The 22,541-nt window shown below is 35.5% G+C and overlaps 1 protein-coding gene across 10 annotated transcripts in view; it reads left to right on the forward strand.

Annotated features, from left to right (window-relative positions):
* SLC26A8 (solute carrier family 26 member 8) overlaps window positions 1-22,541 on the forward strand; it is a 159,441-nt gene that overhangs the window by 86,005 nt on the left and 50,895 nt on the right. The window contains exon 18 of one of the 10 annotated variants that reach the window (XM_074311146.1): window positions 19,270-19,515. The exons of the other annotated variants lie outside the window; for them this stretch is intronic. Coding sequence (XP_074167247.1) covers window positions 19,270-19,491 — 222 coding nt within the window. The 3' untranslated portion in view covers window positions 19,492-19,515. Of the gene's footprint in view, window positions 1-19,269; window positions 19,516-22,541 lie in introns of those variants that run through there. 10 annotated transcript variants of the gene reach the window in all.

Consider the following 22,541-nt stretch of genomic DNA (forward strand, 5'->3'; position numbering starts at 1 on the left):
GAAAATGGAGTGGGTTGTTTCATGGTCTCTTTCATTTTTTATTATATCATCTTTTAAATTTTTTTACCCTAAGAATACATACTTCTTAAAAGAGGAAATCAAAAGTCCAATCATGAAAAAGCTTTATAGAATGCAGATTTCTTATCCTAGGTAACTAAAATATAGCCACAAATCAGTTCAACTGGCACTCTTTTTCTGTCTTAATAAGCTTTTTATCTGAGTTAGTTGCCAGATCAAGTCTCCTTGGTAACCAGCCTGAGATTCAAGTTAACACCAGTGATAGTCTAGAGGGATTCTCTCAGCCTGCCTTCCAATCATCCCTTTATGTCTTCTATATCACTTTTCTGATCCAAAGCTAAGCTATTTTATGACTCAGTAGTGTTTCCTTGATCTATGGTTTCTTAGGCAATGAAGGCATTTTCTTGTATGGTTCCAAAGATTTCTCTGTAGGCTTTTGCTGACTTTCACTTCAAAACTTGTAGTCAACTCTTTTTCTGTCTGTCTTTGTTGGCTTGAAATATACTCAGTAGCCGTATCCCTTGAGTGAACCTTAACTTCTTTTTATCTATTGTTTTAGGCTGACATCTGAATCTAATCCCTCTAGTGGCTAAGATGTTGCTAAAATTATCCCTGGAATGCATATTATTATATATGCTCATACAATCTTAAACTTAAATGAAGAAATCAAGTCCCAGAGTGATCAAGTCTACTCAAATCAACAAACATTAAATGCCTACTATGTTATGTACTGTGCTGAGTTCTAGGGATATAAAGACAAAAAGTCTGTGCCCTTTAGGAGCTCACATTATAATGGGGGTGACAAAAAATATACATATATACACATATATGTGTGTGTATATACATATATATATATATATGATATATGCAAGACAAGTTGAAGATAATCTCGGGAGAAGGAACTAAGATTAACCAAGATTAGGAAATACTTCTTGCAAAAAGTAAAATTTTAGCTAAGACTTAAAAGAAACCAGGGAAGACAAGAGGCAGAGATGAAGATAAAGAGTATACTAAACATATAAGACAGCCAATGAAAATACTTAGAGTTAGAACATGGATTGTTGTATGTGAGGAATCATAAGGAAGCTAAAGGTACTAGATTGTACATGGAAGGGAGTAAGGTATAAGGACTCTGGAAAGGTAAGAAGGGAACAGGTTATGAAGGACTTTAAAAGCCAAATAAAGGATATTATTATATATGATCCTGAAGGGCATGAAAAGCTTTGGAATTTAGTAGTACAATAAATAACATGGTCAGGCCTGTGTATTTAGGAAAATCACTTTGATAGCTGAATGAAGGAGAGACTTGAAATGGGGAAGACAAGGAGAAGACTATTGCAATAGTCCTGGTTGGAGTAATAAAAACCTGAACCAAGAGAAGGAAGGGGTGCATATGAGAGATGTGAAGGGAAAATTGGCAGGGTTTAATAACAAATTGGGTATGGGGAGAATGTAGATTGTAAACCTGGTGACTTGGGAAAATGGTGATCCTTTAATATTAATATGGAAGTTAGGAAGAGGGGATGGTTTAAGGATGGAGAGGAAACGATAACAAATTCAGTTTTGGATATGTTAAGTTTATAATGTCTTTGAGACATTGACAGTCAACAGAATGAATACAAATGTCAGACTAGTGTTATCTAGCTTAGATATGAGTTGAAGGTGAGAAAAGATAACAATAAAAAAGAGTTTTCTAAAAGTAATATTGGGGAAAAAAGAAAGCTCAAAAGAGAGAAAGTACTATTGCTTAGGATAGAGAGAACAATAATGACAAAAGAAAGAGTCAGAGCTGCTTAATTTTTTTGCTTCTGTTTTCTCTGCCAAGGAGAATATTGTTTTGGAGGTAGGAAAGAACATAAAGTTAATAAGAAATTGATACATAGAAAGAAAGAAAATATCTAGCTAATCTTAATGAGTTCAAGTTACCTATGCCAGATAAACTTCATCCTCCAGTACTGAACCCTAAATTTGATGATCTTAGAAAGATCATGGATCATAGGAATTGTATTAAAGGCCTGGAAAAGGGCAAATATTCAAAATTTTTTAAAAGGAAAGAGACTGGAATTTATATAGTCCAAAGAGTTTATCTTTAGTCCCTTTCATAACAAATAGAAACAGAAACTGTGGTTTTATTGGGAGTTTCATAAAGGAAACTCCCAGATGAAAAACCTTCCTCTACTAATGCAAGTCAGCATCATCTTTGCACTAAGAAATTAAAGAACTTGCTGAAGGGGATACAAAGCCAGAATGGGACAAAAGGGTGTCCTGAATCCAGGTCTTCTTGGCTTTGAGGCCACCCTTCATCCACTACTCTAATGCTGCCTCTCTGGAATGTAGCATTGAAAGAATGATAAGTGAATACCTAGAAAAGAAAGTAGTAATCCAAAAGGGTTAGCATGGCTTCACTGAACAGTTTATGCCAAGCTGGCTATTAATGTTTTTGACAGTTACTAAGCTGGAGTAACAGAGGACTGCCAGTCTAGCTAGATTTTAGTAATTCGGTTCATCATGAATTTATTAAGGAAAGAAACAAGTATTTATTATGTATCTAGTATGTATTAGACACTTTGCTCAGTACTTTACAAATATTATATTATTTGACCCTAGGAAATAGGTATTATTCTTATCCTCATTTTGCATTAAGGAGAGCTAGTATATGTCTAAAGTCATAGTTAAACTTGGGTCTTCTGACTCCTGATCCAGTGTTCTCTCCACTATTCCACATAGTTGCCTAGGTGCAGGGGATACAAAAAAATAAAATAGGCCCTGTGCTCAAAAGCCTTACATTTTACTGAAGAGAAGCAACAGATACAGAGGTAGGTAGATACAAAATATATACTAAGTAAAAAGAGATAGAGACAGTGACTGGATGAGTGATTGATTCAAGGAAGTCCCAGATTTTAATGCTGTTGCTCTTCAAATCATACTCTTATAAAACATTATAAGGTTATAGAACTTGATCAGGGCTATATAGTTAGTATGTATCAGAGGTAGGATTTAACTCTGGAGGTCTTAGTGCAAAGGCCAGTCTTCTATCCTCTCTGACAGGCTAATTGAACTACAATGCAGATTATTGACAGGCCCATATCAACTCCACCTTCAGGGGTGGAGGAAGAAATAGGAGGGGAAGAGGCAGAAACACAAACAGAATCGCCTGTGAAGCAGCCTATGACAAGGTTAGAAAAAGCATTAAGTAAGGCTAAGAGAGAAGGACAGGATATAAGTGATTTTATATATGCATAATCTGTGATTGAAGGAATTGACTCTGTAGGTCAAAAAAGGAGAAAATATACACCTTTAGATTTGAATAAAATTAAAGATTTGAAAAAAGGTTGTGTCCTTTATGGGGCTACATCAGCTTATGTTAAAATGTTACTAGATGGTTTGTCTTATGAAGTCCTAACCCCAAATGATTGGAAATCCATAGCAAGGACATGTCTAGAACCTGGACAAAACTTATTGTGGCTTGCGGAGTTTCATGAATTATGTAAAATCCAAGTTAGATGCAATATAGAAACAGGATTTAACACACAATTCACTTTTGAGCACTTAGCTGGTGAAGGTCAATATGGAGAGAATTCAGAACAGATTAATTACCCCATGACAGTGTATGAGCAAATTGCTAAGGCTGTGTTTGGGGTTTCCTCCCCAGACAGAAAAATCGGGGAGAGGCTTTCACTAAAATAGAGCAAGGTCCCAATGAACCTTTTGTGGATTTTGTGAGACGTCTGCAAACTACTGTCAAAAGAACTATTGGAGAAAATGCAGCTATAGAAATAATGACCAGACATTGGGCTAAGGAAAATGCCAATGAGATTTGAAAAATAATTATATGGGGATTAGACAAAGATACTCCTTTAGAGGAGTTCATAAGACGAAGTGCTACAGTGGGAACAAATGCTTTTTACACCCGGACTATGATGAACATGGAAAGACAGGGTCCCTCTTGGCAAATAACTTCTGGAGAAATTTGTCGATGTTTCCAATGTGGAAAAATTGGACATCTAAGAGCTCTGTAGATATGGAGATAGAGTGAGAAGATAAGATGAGAGAAGACCTAAAACACCATATCCAAAATGTCACAAGGGTCTCCACTGGCCTCCGAATGTAGATTGATCTAGGGAAATGAGAGGCAAGGCCCAGCTTCAGCCCCCGAAGTGGGGTATGATGGCAGCCGAGGTTACATCCAGAGAAATTTAAGACATGATCGATCAGCCAAAAGGCAATCAGATGGAAGAAAGGGATTGAAATTAGGAAAAATAGAGTTGTATGTAGTAGAGACTACTGAGATACTACCTGGAGAAGTGAAATCTGTTCCTATTCAGCCTATGGATCTTTTGCCTCCAGGCACAGTAGGCTTGACCATTTCACTTTCTGAGAGTGCTTACAAAACAGTGTTCATCCATACACTGATGTGGGAAACTGGAGAACGTGTAGCTAATATCCCAGTCACTAACAACGTGTGATTTATCAACCAGGAGAAGTAGTAGCATCAGGCTTATTGTTATGTACCCCTAATAAGCAACCTGGTGATAGTCGCCTAGATTCTGACTCTGAACAAAATCCAGGAATATATTGGACAGCAGCTGTGACAGCTGACTGACCTATGCTTACTATTTATATAAATGGAATGCCATTTGAAGGATTGGTAGACACGGGTGCAGATCGTACAGTTATTAGAGATGTCAATTGGCTCAGTCACTGGCCAAAGATTAAGGCAGACACATGTCTGGGGTAGGAGGATCAATAGCAGCAGAAGTTAGTGCTATGCCTTTGAGATGGACATTTGAAGGTGAAACAGGAGTTTTTACTCCTTTTGTGGTTGAAAAAATCCCCATCAATCTGTGGGGAAGAGACATTTTACAGCAGATAGGATTACAAATAAGCACTTCGGCTTTTTAGGCAGGGCTGCTGTTGAAGACCTACCTGCACTTGCACCAGTTCCTATTCAGTAGAAGACTGATTGACCAGTGTGGGTAGACCAGTGTCCCTTAACAAGTGATAAAATTCAGGTCTTATTAGTTATAGTGCAAGAATAACTTGACCAAGGACACTTGCGGCCGTCTCTAAGTCCTTGGAATTCCCCAGTATTTGTGGTGAAAAAGAAATCTGGGAAATGGAGGATGTTAACTGATCTAAGAAGAGTAAAGGAACAGATGGAAACTGTAGGAACTCTTCAGCTTGGACTTCCATCTCCTACTCAGTTGCCAACAGAATGGCCTCTTTAGGTTATAGACATTAAGGATTGTTTCTGTTCTATCCCTCTAGATAAGGAGGATATGAAAAGATTTGCTTTTTCAGTGCCTAGTGTTAATTTGGCTGAGCCTTATAAAAGATATGAATGGACAGTTTTGCCACAGGGAATGAAAAACAGCCCTACTATATGCCAGATGTATGTTGCTGCTGCTCTTGCTCCAGTAAGAAAAGCATTTCCAAAAGTAATATTGTTATATTATATGGATCATATTTTGGGATGTGCACCTGAGGAACAAATGTTAGAAGCATGTCTACAAAAGACCATGGAAACACTAAAGTACTACAAACTGCATATAGCTACAGAAAAAATTCAAAGACGTGCTCCTTTTCAATATTTAGGATATGAAGTATAACCTAAGACACTCACAGTACAACAGCTTTCTTTAAGAACAGAGTTGAACACCTTAAATGATTTCCAAAAATTAATAGGAGATATCCAATGGATGCGTCCAGTGTTAGGCTTAACTACCAATCAACTGCAACCTCTATATGACATTTTAAGGGGAGACAGTGCTTTAAATTCACCATGCCAGCTTACAAAAGAAACACAAGAGACTTTGAGAGAAGTTGAACTGGCTTTATCCAATGTGGTTGAAAGAGTCACTCAAAAAACCCTTGGAAATATCAGTTTTGCTACAAAAGAGGCACCCACAGCAGTTCTTCATCAAGGAGACAGTGTGATAGAGTGGGTGAACCTCCCAGCACAACCAGAACAAAGATTTACTCCTTACCCAGTGCTTGTGGCTAGAATTTTATTAAAGGCTATTAAGAGAGTAGTACAATTATCTGGGTTAAGTCCTGAAAAAATGTACACATTCTATACTAATGCACAAATTAATGTATGCTGTGAGACCATCCCAGAATGGCAAATTTTATTGGCCACAGCTCCAAATTTTGCATATGGGTCTCCATTAAAGATAACCCGGCTACAATATAATTGGCGATAGATTTTTGAAGAAAAGGTTTCTAAGATTCCTCTTAAATCTTTACAGATGCCTCCAAAGAAAATATTTGTGCTATATACTCTCATGATTTAATCATAAAGAGAGCAGTCAGGACTCCTTTTCAGTCTACTCAGCAGAATGAATTATTTGCTATCATGCTAGCTCGCTCTTATTACCAAGGAGACGTAAATATAATTACTGATTCAGCCTATTCAGTAGGTATAGTACAAAGAATTGCCACAGCCCAAATAAAATTTGCAGCCTCTAATATTTATCAGCTCTTTAAGGAACTTCAAGAGCAAGTGAGAAAGCATCCAGGCAAGATTTTTTTCTTGCATGTCCACTCACATAGTGGACTTCCAGGTCCTATTTTTGATGGAAATTCAAAGGCAGATAGCCTTTTAACTATGTTAGCCAGTACTCCTTTATTTCAGGAAGCACAAGAATCTCATTCTAAATATCATCAGGCTGCTTGAGCTTTACGTTTACAATTTAGAATAACAAGAGAGGAAGCTAGGAGCATAGTAAAAAACTGTACAGCTTGCCTTCCTTTCCACGCTCCTACACTCCCTCCAGGGAAGAACCCTCATGGTTTGAAACCCAATGAAATCTGGCAAATGAATGTGACCCACTATAAATCTTTTGGTCTTCTATCTTTTATCCACTTGGTGGTAGATAACCTTTTCAGGATTCACTTTTGCAGTGCCAACAGCAAAAGAGACAGCCCGAGTGGTCACTGAATTCCTTATCCAAGCATTTGCAATTATGGGTGTGCCACAAGAAATAAAAACAGATGATGGATCTGAATATTCTTCTAAACATTTTGCACACTTTTGTGTGCAGTATAAGATTTTACACACCACTGGCATACCTTTTAATCCACAAGGTCAGGCAATAGTAGAAGAAGCAGAGACATTAAGACACTCCTCCAAAAACAAAAGAAAGGGGGTACCACAGGTAACCCTAGAGAACTTCTAAATTTAGTTCTCATTAATTTTCTAATTTTTGACAAAGATGTACTGGCTCCAGCAGACAGGTTTTATAACACACCAGAAGGGCAGTGTCCAGTAAGAGCAGCTCCACTGTTCTTAGATAATCTCCAGGTGATGTGGAGAGACCCAGAAAGTGGTGAATGGAAGGGACCAGATAGGTTGACTGCTTGGGGGAGAGGGTTTGCTTATATTTCTTCAGATGGAGAAGGAATCAGATGGGTGCCAACAAGTCATATTCGCCTTGTCCATCAGAGAGAGACAGAAAAAGAGAAAGATCTCAAAACAAAGGAGAAAATCTAAGAAACATCTGTAACTGAAAGAGCATGGCTAATAAGACTGTTAAAAAAACTTTAAAACCAGCAGGAATCATTGGATTTCATAACACAAGATGAGACTAATGGACAATGGACTTATGGACATTTATAAATTCTCAATTTATGATTATTTGATCATGTTATTTGTTACATACTTCTAGCATGTATTATGTTACTATGTGTTTATGTAATTTATGTAATTATGTGTAATACCTTCCATACTGATGGATTTATGTTTCAAGGTCATGATCACCCTATGTTCTAAATCAAAAGAAAGGGGGAGATGTTAGGTTCTTACTAAGTGCTAAGTCGGTACTTAACAATTCTCTAGTTCACACCTTTGGTTCCAGCCTTTAAGGGGAGTTTACCCCTTTGAACTTCTGAGGAGGAGTTTACATATGAAAAGGAGTTTACACAACTTTTAAAAGAAGCAAGTTCATTGATTGAAGTAATTTTCCCACAAGCCCTTGAGTTCTCACACGCCCATTCTCTAGGAGGATAAAAGAAGACAACATTGAGCCTAGAGTGAGTCTACTCTAGGACAGAGTTGGGACAGCTCTCTGGAAGAAGAAGAGTCTACTCTAGGACAGAGTTGGGACGTCTCTCTGGAGGAAGAAGAGTCTAGTCTGGGATTGAGTTGGGACAGCAGATCTCCTCACAGAGAGTGATCGGCAATTTCTGGAGACAACAGAACGTTACAGTGGAGAATCTTTTTTTCTGCCAAGAGCCACTTGGCATACCATTTTTAGAACTCAAACAATGGGAAGTTGTTCCTAGCTTTCAGTTCATCATCACCTCTGGTTGCCTTAGCAAATGATTTTGTGGACTGAAGACTGGACATTGCCCAGCTCTGCTCTATGACCAAGTAAATGCAAAACAATTTTAGGCACCAGGGAGAGAATCCTAAAATACTTGTTAGACTTTAAAAAAAAAAAACTTATATAAGAAATATCACTTGAACTGAGCTTTGAAGGGAGCTGAGAATTCCAAGAAATTAAAGTGAGCAGGGAAAACATTCCAGCAGCAGAGGACAAACAACCTGTGTAAAGACCAAAGGGCAGGTGATGGAATGTTCTGTTGGTTGATTGTTGTCCTTTATTCTCAAAGACCACCAAAATGACATCACTATGTTGGAGTGTGTGTGACTAGCTAATCTAATCAATATATACCTAGAATGCTCTACCACAGATCAGACACAGTCCACATGAACATTTGGAATAAAGAAGTTTGTATATCTCACATTTTTCTTGGGCTACAATTCTGCTTCAATCATAGAGTATAGTGCCTTCTTTGATGTGGACATACCACGCTGAATGGTCATTTGCCAGCATCTCCCATGTCACACAGTCAGTTCCAAAATTCTTCAAAGACATTGTGTGAGTGTGTTCTTGTATCATTTCTTCTGACCTCCATGTGAGTGCCTACTTTGTCTGAGTTCTCTGTAAAATAGTCTTTTAGGCAAATGTACTTTTACTTTTCAAGCAACATGGCTAGACAATCCAAGGTGCATGTTCTGTTTTAGAGTTTGAATGCTTGGCAGTTTAGCTCAAGAGAAGATCTCACCTTGACAGGTGATCTTCAGAGTCTTCCTAAAATGACTCAAAAGGAAACAATTCAGTTTCCTAGCATGGAGATTTCACAGCTATACAACAAAGAGATCAACACAGTGGTTCTGTGGACTTTCAGTTTGCTAAGCAGCTCAATAATTCTTCTCTCCCACACTTTATTTTGGGGTCTTCCACACAGAGAGCCATCTCTGGGAATATGTATGTCAACTTCATCAATGTGTATATTCCTGAAAAGTATACTGCAAAAGTAAGTAAACATATTCAAATTTCTCCATATGCTGGAACCAGTGGTGTAATGCTGGCTGGGAGAGAACCTGTGTTTTCTTGGTGTTAATTATTAGGCCAAAATTATCATAAGCAGCAAAGAATTGATCCATACTTTGTTGTATCTCAGCTCAGAGGCTGCATCAAATGCACAGTCAAGTGTACTTTAGGGGTTATAGCTGAGCTTGATGTTGTTTTTGTCCTCCTTGGAGGCATCTGACAAATATTGCTGAAAACATCAGGCTAAAAAGTGTGAGAATAAGCACTTCACTGGTGACTGGGAAATCCTGAGAGAATTCTCTATTATCTGGCTTCCATGGAAGAATGCCATCATTGGCTTATAATATTGTTTGAATAATCAAATTTTGCCGTGATCTTCCACAAGTTCTCACAACCGATAATATCATAGGCCTTAGTCATATTGATAAATGTTGTCTACAGACCTTTGTTCTGTTCCTGGTATTTTTCCTGGGTTTGTCCAGCAGGAAACACCTTATTGAACATTCTTCAGCCCTTTCTGTAATACACATTATGTCTCAGTTAGACACCATTTTCCAGGTGAAGGACCAGACTCTGCCATTAATTTTGCCAGCAATAACTTAAGAAACTGATGTCTCCCCCCTCCTCTGTAATTGTCATAGGAAAATCTATTTCTTTTACTTTTATAGAAATGGATTTGAGTAGAATAACTTTCTCTTGCCATATAACCCAGAAAATTTTGTCAATCTTTGTATGAACAATTGACCATCCCACTCCCACCTTATTCATCTCAATTGAAGGAGAATTGGCACCAGGTGCTTTACCACACAAAAGAAGCCTAATGGCATTCAAGACCCCTACATGTTAAATAGGTTAAAATATAAATTAAATACAATCTATGCATACATATCCAAACAGTTTTTCTGCTGTACAAGAGGAATCTGCTTTAGAAACAGTGTAAAATTAACCTGTGGAGGAAATAAAAAATGCAGGGGAACAAAAATAGAGGCTCATTCCCCCCCCAAAAAAAAAGTTCTTGTTTCTACCACCTGAAATATATGGTCAGTGGTTTCAGCACTGATTAATAAGTGTCTATTGAGAACACTATAGAAATGTGCAAACCATCTCTCTAGGATCATGTCATAATCATTAATCATTGTAGTTCCATTGGCACTGAGTAGTTGAGATGTACCATAAATCTTTGGTTCCAAAATAGCCTTCATATTTGACCTTCATCTTTGGATTGTTACTATTACTGTAAAACTGAATTTCATCTGCCTTCTTAATGAATCAAGAATTCTGCATCTCTCTCAGCTTCTGCTGAACTTTTTGATGGACTAAAATTCTACCTTCTTAGAGATGAAGGGACTATTCAGCTGATAAACTTTGTAGAGTAATCAATTTTCATTTAGGAGCTTCTGAATTTCTCCATCAATTTTGTCAACCCTATTTTGATGTTTGTGAATGTTCTAGCCCAGATGAGTAAGTGTAGTGCTGTACACCAAATTGCTAAATGCTGTCGACTCCTTTTCAGCTCTACTATTGTCAACCATGTGTTGCTTCAGTTTTTCTTCCAAGTAAGCAATAAATTGTTCCAATTCAGAGAATTATTTTAGTCTGTTAACATTCAATCTTCAAGTATTGCCTTGGGGCTGCAGCAGATTTAGAAAGGATAAGTTCAGGACTCTATGCCACAAATTACCTTTGTGACTAATGACATAGTCTAGTAAATGGCAACTTTTGCTGCAAGGGTGCAGCCATGAAATTTATTGTATTTTATTGTGTTTATGAAAGTGGAAGATAGTAGTGGTGATAAGAAAGTCATGAGATGCACAAGTAGTAAGTGACTGTTGCTATTTCTCCTAAGAAATCCCTGCCATGTTTTTTGGTCTGTGTCTATTCTTGCATTAAAATCACCCAGAATTATAACCTTGTCCTTTTTCACACTGATGATGAGAGTTTCCAGTTCTTTATAATTGTTTTTACTTTGATCTCATCAAGGTTCAACATGGTGGTAGCATGAGCAGTGCTGGCACTTTCCTGCAAGTGGCAATTATTGTTTTTCTTTTTGGATGAAATAGCTCTTTAGTAAGAATTCCACTCATTTGGGATGTATCAAATTACACATATTCTGCGATTATTCATCAGTTACAGTAAGAATCACAATTCTACTATTCTTGTTAATTGCACCTTCAGTTTGCAAGAATTGGCTTAAAATCAAGTTCTCAGTACTCATATAGTTCTAAGTGTTTAAGTTATTTCTTTTGCAAGAATCAAAGTAAATGGCAATTATACTTCTCGTAACACAGTTTATGTTGCTGTCTAGCATAAGCATTTTTATACAATAAAACCAGAAATTCTATTACCTACTAAATGAACCATAAAATTAACAGACCATTTAAGTCACTTATCAATTCCATTGTGTCAAATGGGGGGAAAATGCAATAGCAATGTGAATGATCTTCACATATATTAGGCAGGGAAAAAAAGAACAGAATATTGATGCTAATCATTTAAACATTAGAACAAATGCAGAACCTTTGAGAGAATAAATAAGATTTTGTGACTACTTCTAGGAAGCCATAAAAACACAAAGCAATGTCATGTTGTATCATTGTGACTTAATGATAACTAGCCATAAATGGGATTAGCAAGGAGAAAAACTTCTAAAATGATTTTTTTCTTTCAAAAACTACCAAACCATTTGTAAGCCAGTGAAGGTGATGAGAATTAGATAAGGAGTATCTAAATGAAATTAGGTTTAATTGAGGTCTAGTGGCAGGTCCGGGGTACAGGGAGTCAAATAGAGCTCTCCTGCAACCCCTTTGGATTTGGCGCAAGGATACAGAGTTAAATGAGGTCTAGTAATGGTGTAAGAGTCCTCTGCAAAGGAATTTACAGACCCAAAAATCTAGATTAATAAAAGAGGTTTATTGTGGGGTTTGGAAGTAAGGTTAGAAGGTAGAAAGACACCAGGGCCAGGGCTGGCACCAGTGGGCAGGAACCTTTAACATGGCCAGCATAAGGATGCCATGTTTGGGACTCCTGCAAAAAGTGGACTACAGGGTTCCCTTTTTATCTGAAGGGCTCCTGGGTGAAGTCCCAGGTTGGCTCCTGGCTGGGTCTCAGCCAGAGTTAGAATTTGAATAGAATTCAATGGGTTTTTAGATAAGGAACTGTTTGTGCTTGGGATAGGGATTGGGAAACCTGAGTAGATCATTAGAATGGGGGCTGGGACAGCCCAAGTTAGCTCAAATCCAATGAGGGCTGGGAGAGCCCAGATATCTCCCATGGGGGTTGGGAATTAGAAAGGAATCTTAACCCACATCAAAGGTATTAGATGTGGTTATTATCTTTGGAAATCAAGTTCATCACATGGAAATTTCAAAGTATATTTGTTCCTTTGACCCTTCTTCTTGTTCTTATTATATATCATTTCTTTCTGTTTTTGTATGTAGAAAAAAATAATGAAACTTGGAAATTGGTGTTATATGGGGTAGGAAAATGAAGAGTTGAAGATGACACATCTAGAAGGATGGTGGGACTCTTGAAATAAAATAAAACTTAGAAGAAGGGTTTCAAAGGAAAAAAGCCCTCCAATCCTTCCCTACAATTAACTCACTACACTACATTCAGCAAGTGCCAATCATAATCATCTAAGTATATGTTTATAGAACCATTATCTCACATTGACTAGGTATTTAACCTTAAGCACTCTGCTGTTTTGGATTCAAGTACACCTTTTCAGAGTTTCTGTCCTTTACAGAAAAACAATACTTTCAATTTTTTACTTGTTGAATTTGACATGCCTACAGAACATCCAGTTGAAGCTACCTAATGATTATGTTATAGGATTGGAATTTGGACCATAAGGTAAGCAATACCAAACAACTCAATGGTCATGTGTAGAGACTGCAGCATTCTATATTCAGAATCTCCTACTTCTCTAAAAGTAGGAGAAGATACATCTTTTCTGAAATCAAGATTGATCATTATATTATACATACTATTTGACTCCATTTGTTATTTTCATTTATATTACTTTGATTCTTTTTTTCCTAATACCGCTTATTTCATTCAATATCAGCTCTCTCATATTCATAGTTGTTTATGACACAATATTTCATTATATTTACATGCCACTATTTGTTCAGACTTTTCACAATCCAGTGGCACTTATTTCTTTTTTTTTTTTTTAAATTATATATATATATATATTTTATAATATTATCCCTTGTATTCATTTTTCCAATTTACCCCCCCTCCCTCTATTCCCTCCCCCCGACGACAGGCAATACCATACATTTTACATGTGTTACAATATAGTCTAGGTACAATACATGTGTGCGAATATCATTTTCTTGTTGCACAATAAACATTAGAATCCGAAGGTACATGCAACCTGGGCAGACAGATATTAGTAGTGGCACTTATTTCTTGATCCTTGAGATGATAGGGAGTCACTGAAGTTATTGAATCAAGTAATGACACACTCATACTTTGCTTTAGGAAGATGACAACTGAGTAAAAGATGGATTGGAATGAGGAGAAATTTGAAGGCAAGCCCAAAGGTTGTTATACCAATCCAGGGGTGATGTGATGACAGCCAACACAAAGGCAGTAGAGAGAGTTGGGGAGGGGGCGTGTGAGTGTGTGTGTGCACATGCATGTGTCTCCAAAGTTACTAATGATTTCTTAGTTGCCAAATCCAGTGGCCTTTTCTCAGTCCTCATCCTTTTTGGCCTTTACATATTTTGGAGCTGTTGATTCCTCTCCCTGATAGTCTTTTCTTTCTTTGATGGTTCTCCTACTCATCTGACCATCCTTCTCTGTTTTCTTTGTTACATTTTCCTTTAGATTGCACCCTATAAATATGTGTGCCCCTCAAGATTTTATCTCTGGCTCTCTTCTCTCCTCTCTCTCTATTCCCTTAGTAATCTCATTTGCAACTGTGGGTTTAATTACCATCTCTCTAGTAGAAATTCTCTAATCTATTTGTCTTACCCTAAATTCTCTGTTGATCTTCAATCTCTCATTGCCATCTGATACTAAGTATCAATAAACATTTTAATCTTAATATATTCAGAATTGGACTCATTATCTTTGCCCTGAAACCATCCTCTACCTCACCTTTCCTATTACTATAGAAGGTTATATCATCCCCTCAATCCCCTCAAGCATAGATTCCTCACTCACTCTCAACCCTCATTTCTAAGCTGTTACCAAGACTTGACAATTGCAAACTTGACAATTGCAACTTTGCAACATCTCTCTAATATGCCCCCTCCTCTCCTCTGATTCTGTCACCACTCTAGTACAGGTTCTCATTATCTCACACCTTGATTACTGCAATAGCCTGCTGGAGCTCTACCTCTCTCAAGTCTCTCCTCTCTCAAGTCCATCTTCCATTCAGCCTGCCTAAATGTATAGCTCCAATCATATTATTTCCCTACTCAGAATACTCTAGTGGCTCCTTATTGCTTCCAGGACCAAATACAAAATGTTCTTGGTATTCAAAGCCTTTTATAACCTAGTCTCTCCTCTACTCTGACTTCAGACTTCCCTGGCTTCCTTTATGTCCCAACTAAAGATTTTCCCTTCTACAGGAAACCTTTCCCAGCCCCTTTTAATAAGAGTTTCTTCCATTTGTTAATTTTTTCTTTTGTATCTTGAATATAGATTGTTATGTATATATTATATATTACAAGCTCTTTAAGGGCAGGGACTATCTTTTGCCTCTTTTTAAATATTCCTAGCATTTAGCTCAGTATGTCTACTTGTTATTTCTCATATTAGAACGCAAGCTTCTTTTAGTTGAATATCCATCACCTATCCTGGGACCTGATACATGATAGGTACTTAATTAATTCTTGATTATTGATAGAGAGTATAACTCTCTGTGATTCTATATATGAGACTCAAGATTGGCTCAAAGCCTTTGTTCAAAAAGAACATCTTGCCTCATTTCCTTTTTATTAAAAATATATATATTGGTATCTTTTGTTGTTTTATCATCTTACAGAGAACCCTCTCCTATAATAAGAATTTTAAAAAAGAAAAAGAAAAGGGGCTGCTAGGTGGTACAGTGATTAGAGCACAAGCCCTGAATTCAGGAGGACTCGAGTTCAAATTCTGGTCTCAGCCACTTAACACTTCCTAGCTGTGTGAGCCTGGGCAAGTCACTTAACCCCAATTGCCTCAGGAAAAAAAAAAGAAAAGAAAAGAAAAGAAAGGGAAATACATTTCAGCCAAATTATCATTTTTGCTATTTCCCTCACGTAAAGTCCTTCACCTTTTTAATGAGGAGAAATAGACATATTTTCTCATCTCTTCTTTAGGATCAAGTTTAGTTATTACAATTATTCAGTATTCAATTTAGCATTTGGTATTTAATTTTTTTCTATTTATACTATTTTAATCATGATATACATTGTTTTCCTGGGTCTGCCAACAGCATTGCTTTAGTTTGTAAATTTCATCATGTTCCTCTTCATTCTTTTCATCATTTCTTGTGAGTCAGTAATATTTCTTTACATTCATATACTACAAATTCATATACTACTGTTCTATATCCTTTTACATAGGGTAACTGATTTCCTTACTTTCCTTGGGTCATTGGATAACAAGCATTTATTAAGACTTACCATGGGTCTGACACTGTGCAAAGCTTTGGGAATACAAACACAAACAGAAAGATAATTCTTGTCTTCTAGAAGCTTACATTCTAATAGAGGAAAGATAACACATCAAAGGGAGCTGAAAAGCAAAAGGAAAAGGAATAAAGCTATCCTTGCATTACCTTGTATAAGTGAGCCAGTAGTGTAGCCTAGAAAGGAATATAAAGACATGGCTTAGTTTGAGCTTCTTCCTTAAAATGGAGATTCTGGAAGGAACCAGCCAATCAGTGAGAAAAGTTTCAGCACTAAGGTTACCTCCAGTGTGAGTAATACAAAGGTAAAGCAAATTTCCAAAAATAATGTTAAATGTTGGAAAAATAATGTTAAATGTTGGAGAGGGGGTGGGAAAACTCTGACTTTAAAGTATTGGTATTGCTGTGAACTGATTTCTGGAGAGCAGTTTGGGCCTATACCTAAAGAGCTTTCAAACTATGCAAAAATGTCTGTAGCAGCCCTGTTTATAATGGCAAGAAACTGGAAATTGAGGGGATGCCCATCAGTTGGAAATGGCTAAATAAGTTATGGTATATGAATATAATGGAATATTATTGTTCTATAAGAAATGTTGAGCAAGCTGATTTCAAAAAAGCCTGCAAAGTCTTACATGAATTGATGCTGAATAAAATTAGCAGAACCAAGAAAACATAGTAACAAGATGATCAATTGTGATGGACCCAGTTCTTTTCAATAATGAGGTTATTCAAAGCAATTCCAATAGACCTGTGATAGAAAGTGCCATTCACATTCAGAAAGAGAAGTATGAATACTGAATGTGGATCAAAGCGTAGTATTTTCATATAGTATTTTCACCTTTTGTTGCTGTTTCTTTGCTTGTTTTTTTTTTTCCTTTTTTGATCTGATTTTTCTTGTTTAGCATGATGAATATGGAAATATGTTTAGAAGAATTACACATGTTTAACCCATATTGGTTGGATTGCTGGCTGAGGGAATGGGAGAAGGAAGGAAGGGAGAAAATTTGGGAATATAAGGTTTTGCAAAGGTGAATATTGAAAACTACCTTTGAATGTGTTTAGCAAAATAAAAAGCTATATAAAAAATAAAGTGAGCTTCCATGGGTAAAGAAGTTTCTGTGGCATTGTGCAGATCAGGCACTGTAGATAGACAATGCATAATCTGACTCTAGAAACAAATAAAACAAGAGAATGATAATTGAAAGGAAAATTTATTTGAGCTTTTCACTCTGATTAATAAGGCTCAGGACAAATAAAATTAAAAGGAGTTTATTATAAGTACACCAAAGTATCAACACATTGATAGCTGATCACTGGAGATCAGCAATGGCTTTAAAGTGGGGTCAGAGACAATTTATATAAGTCAACATCAGCAAAAGAGGTTACCCTTGCACCTCAGTTCATCCCCAAGTTAGCAAGAATGCAACAATTTGCAGATGAGAACCCAAAGGTCACAGATAGGATGTAACTTGGCTACTTGACAAATATCAGGGGACTAAGTGATAGAACCCCCAACACTGATTGACAAGCAGAGCTAAAAATAATTGATCACTGAGTGAACATAACTTTCAATAATTCCCTCATTTGGTAATAATCATTTATAGAGAAATAACTGAAAGTGTGTGTGTGTGTGTGTGTGTGTGTGTGTGTGTGTGTGTGTGTGTGTGTGTGTAGAGGTAGGGGAGGGGAAGTTGGTTCAGCAGCATATTCAGTCTTAACATCATACCATTATCTTGAACTACATCAATCCTAATCTGTTACTTTTGTCAAAACAATTTGAGCAAGCATTAATAGTTATAAACTAATGAACTCACTACAAGTATACCATGGATCACAAATTATAATTCCATATTTTCATCAAAGTCTTGAAGTTGAATAAATTTATATTCATAATCTCATATATCCCCCAAGGAAACAAATCTTGTTAAATTGGCCCTATGCTAAGACATGTTACAGATCAAGCCATTTAGAAATACCACATATTAATTTTAGAGGTGTGAGGGATGTAGAAGACCCTTACCCAAAATGATTACTCAGAGATCATACAGTAAAAAGCAGAAAAGTTGTTTACTGAAAACTCCGGAGGATGAGCAGTCCCATCACAAGATAAGAAAGAAAAAGCTCCTGGTAAGAGGGCTAAAGAAGTGGTAAAGACACATAGCTTTGATACAAGAGATTATATCACAAGTAAGAGAGCATTGAGAAGGGGAGGGGGAGGCATCTAATTGGTTGTTGCTATTTGGAAAGATTGCAATGGAAGGTTTCTGTTTCCCGAAATCTCCTGATTTCTAGGAAATAGAAAATCAGGCCTTCAGGCTTATTCAAGCAGATAGTGATTCAACTAATAGACTAAATATCGATAAATGTCAAATACTGATAAATGTCATCAGCTCAATATGTTTATAGCTGGCCAAGGCGCAAGTAAATATGAGCCTGTATATATTATACAGGTCATAGGAGAAAAACAGAAATAATGAAAATAAAATACAGAAAAAGAATTCATACATTCCTGTAAGTTCTTCACCTTATCTCTATTCCACAAAGGGAAGATATACATATTAGCAGGTCACCAAGAAAACTTAGTAAACTTAAAAGCACTACAAAACAAAAGACCAAACCAATATAACAATGATTGTTTAAATATAAAAAACCAAAAATCCTCCTTATAATCTGCAACCTAATCCCAATGTTCAGTTAATCAGCACATTTCACCTTGAGTCCTTGATGTCCCATACACTTGTCTTGTCTATGGAAATAATAGACTTACTTAGGCAGCTCTGGAGTAGTGGTTTTCCAGAGGATATGTTTCTTTTACTCAGTGACAGCAGAATCCTCAGTGATTCTATGAAATTTTTTGTAAAAATCTAAATACTATTTATAAATTTCCTTTTTCAAATAACTAAGTTAATTATGTGATTTAAAAAAAAAAAAAAAGCAAACCTATCTTAAGCCTTGTAATTCTAATCCTCTTGACAACAGAGGTAAAGATATATCATCAATTTAGGAATCCATAGCAGCATTGAATAAAATGCTATTTCCTACAAAATGCATAGTAGCTGCCTTTGACAATATGAAATGTACAACTGCTATGTGCCCTATAGTTATCTATCTGATCAGTGTTCTTCAGGTAGTTAGAATCTCAAAAGATTTGGTTCTGATCCAAACAAATACACATTCCGTGTAATATTACAGTGGTCTTTTTTTTTTTTTTTAAGAGAAACAGTCACACAGCAAAAAGTGTTTACTTTGTTGAATAAACCAAATCAATTCTCTCAAAAATGACAGGTGCTTTTAAAAAGCTATTCTTCAGGAACTCTAGAGCAAACCACCTGGGACCACCTGAATGCATACGACAGGACGGAAACCAGTTACATCGGTTACTTCTGTGAAAACTGGTGCAGAATTTCAGAAAACTCTTTGCTGTTTTTGATGCCTGCTTTTCTTTTCTTTCTTTTTTTTTTTTTTTGTAAAAATGATGAAGTTCTGAAAAGAAATTGCCATTGTTGAATTAAAAAAAAAAATTTAGGAATCCATAGTTTATATGAAACTTCAGAGAATTTCAAAGATTATATAACTATCTCTTTCTTAATTGCCAATGCAGTTTTTATTTGTGAAATCCTAAACCCAGGTCTAGGAATATGTGCAAGATTATACATGTATATACCTTATATACAGACTCATTTACAACTGACATACATATTTTGTTGCTTTCTCAAAATTTTCTAATCTTGCAAATTCCTACTTAGAAGTAGAAGATACTATAAGGATCTAATCCCATACAGTAATACATAGCCACCAGTACTCTTGGTAAATACTAGGTTTTCATCCCTAGCTTCAACATTATATAAATGAATTTGCTTTAAGATACTTAATAAAAGACTTGTTTAAATAAAGTTTATATTAGCTAGTTGTCTTTAGTAAAACATGCTCAGTTATTAGCCATATTCAAATGGACAACATAGACTACTTCTCTCAGAAGCCCTTTAAACAATGGAAACATCTTTAAGGTAATGCTGAAAGAGTTTGCATACATTTTAGTACATGTTCTACACATAGGTTATAATCTCAGATTACATAACAAATCTAGGTAAAATCAGATTTCCCATTAATGTAATGTGAGATAGTTGATAAATTATTCTTCACTAAGATAACCGAGTGCTCTGATCAATTCCTTAAAATAAATAGAAGAGGTTCCTGGCTTTAATCTCCCAAAGTAATACATTTACATCTTTGTTTCACAAGCTTCTTTAGCTTTACTAATTATACTATTCTGAAAGAGCAAGGTACTTCAGGTACTTGATCTTATGCATATGATAAATTCAAGCATTTAACTCTTTTAAGCCATGGAATTCAGATCACAACAGCAAGCTCTTTCCCATTTGAAGCTTATAAAAATTCAAGATGTCTTTCTATTAATTAATTTAATGCTTATTACAATGATAAATCTCTATTGTTTGCCTGCTCTGATAATAGAAATTTGCTATGATAGAAGGAAGCAGGGACATTGTCATAACAGTATAAAAATTGGTCCTCCAAGTTCAAGCCTTAAAGCCTAGTTACACCAAGATAAAGCATCTTTAGCTCTATTTGAATGCAAATAAGAGTCATAGTTCCTAAAAACTCAAATTATAAAAAGTTCTATTATCATTGACAGATTATTTTAATATATATATGCATATATATATATTCAATATCTTTTTCTTTTCTTCTTTTTTTTCAGTTAGAGCCTAACTCATGAAATCAAGAAAATAATTACATTCTGGAATCCAAATAATGGGATAGTGGGATATAAAGTTGTCAAGTATAAAACAATTACATTCAATTAAAGAAATAATTAAAACAGTAAGCATTTCTATAGTGTTTGACATGTACCACAAACTGTTTTTAAATACTTTACCATCATGTGATTCTCACAACAACTTTGTGAAGGTGGTAACTTCAGGTCACACAGCTAATTTCTTAATGCCAAATAAAAAATGTAACTTATATTAGACTGTAATTACAACTACCTTGATAGGAGAACTTAGACTACATTCAGGTTTTCTTCAGGACAAATTTTTATTAAAAACTAGAATAAAAATCTGGATTTATAATCACTAATAATAACATTTAAATCTTACTTTGCTTAATCCTTTACTCATTTCTTCTTCTCACTTAAATATATTCTTTCTAATAAATTTATCTTTTAAATAAAAAATGCTGCAACTCTCCTTTCTTTCACTTCCTGATTGGACACTTTCCTTACCAACCACATCCCAGACTTCCTTACTCCACTATGCTTTTTTTTAATATAACTTTCCCCAAATTAATGTAAAATGTAAAAATAATTTTTAACATTCATTGTTTTTGTTATAAGTTTCAAATTCTGTCCCTTTCTCCCTTGCTTTTCCCTTCCCTAAGATGGTAAGCAACATGATATTAGGTTATGCATTATAATCACGTAAAACATTTCCATATCAGCCATTTTACATGTATGGAAGGGAGGAACTTGAGCAAAACAAGTAGAAAAAAAGAAAGTGAAAAATAGCATACTTTTGTCTGCATTCAAATGGCACCAGTTCTTTCTCTGGAGACAAGATAGCACTTTGTAACATTAATTCTTTAGGATGGTATTGCTAAGAATGCCCAAGTCATTCACAGTTATTATGTAAGATTGCCATTTCTGTGTATAATGATCTTCTGGTTCTATTCTTACCAGTTCATTATCAGTTCCATGTTTTTCTGAAATTATCCTATTTGTCATTTATTTTTGCACAATTCCTGTGTTTCATTTAGATTGTCAGATTTATTGGCATGTAATAGAGCAAAATAGCTTATAATAATTGTTTTAATTTCCCCTTCATTGTTGATGAATTCACTCAACCCTTTAATTTTTGATACTTGTAGTTTGGTTTTATTTTCTTTTTTAATCACATTAACCAATTATTTATTTTATTGTTTTCTTTTATTTCTTTGCAAAACCAACTTCTAGTTATTTTAGTTCAATGGATATTTTTGCTTTTTGTCTTATTAATTCTTTGATTTTCAGGATCCAATTTGGCATTATTTGGGGAGTTTTAATTTGTTTTTCTAATGTCTTTTTTTATTTTAATTGAAAGCTCAATTCACTGATTTGCTTTTCTCTATTTAACTACTGCTTTAGTTGCATCACTTACATTTTTATATGTTGTCTCATAGTTGTCATTGTCTTAATGAAATTACTGATTATTTTTATGATTTGTTCTTTGACCTTTTATTCTTTAGAATTACATTTAGTTTCCAGTGAATTTTTAATTTATTTTTCACTGACTATTATTGAATGAAAGTTTTTATTGCATTATTATCTGAAAAGGATACATTTAATCTTTCTGCCTTTCTGTATTTGATTATAAGATTTTTATGCCCTAATACTCGGTCAACTTCATATACTGCTGGAAAAAAAATTGTTATATTCCTGCCTATCCTCTTTCAGTTTTCTCCAGAGGTTATCATAGTTAACTGTTCTAGAATCTATCTGCTTCATTTCTTTCCTGTTAATTTTTTGGTCTTATCTAGTTATAATAAAGGAAAATTCTGAT

The sequence above is a fragment of the Sminthopsis crassicaudata genome, chromosome 4, assembly GCF_048593235.1.
Source record: "Sminthopsis crassicaudata isolate SCR6 chromosome 4, ASM4859323v1, whole genome shotgun sequence".
Taxonomy (NCBI): domain Eukaryota; kingdom Metazoa; phylum Chordata; class Mammalia; order Dasyuromorphia; family Dasyuridae; genus Sminthopsis; species Sminthopsis crassicaudata.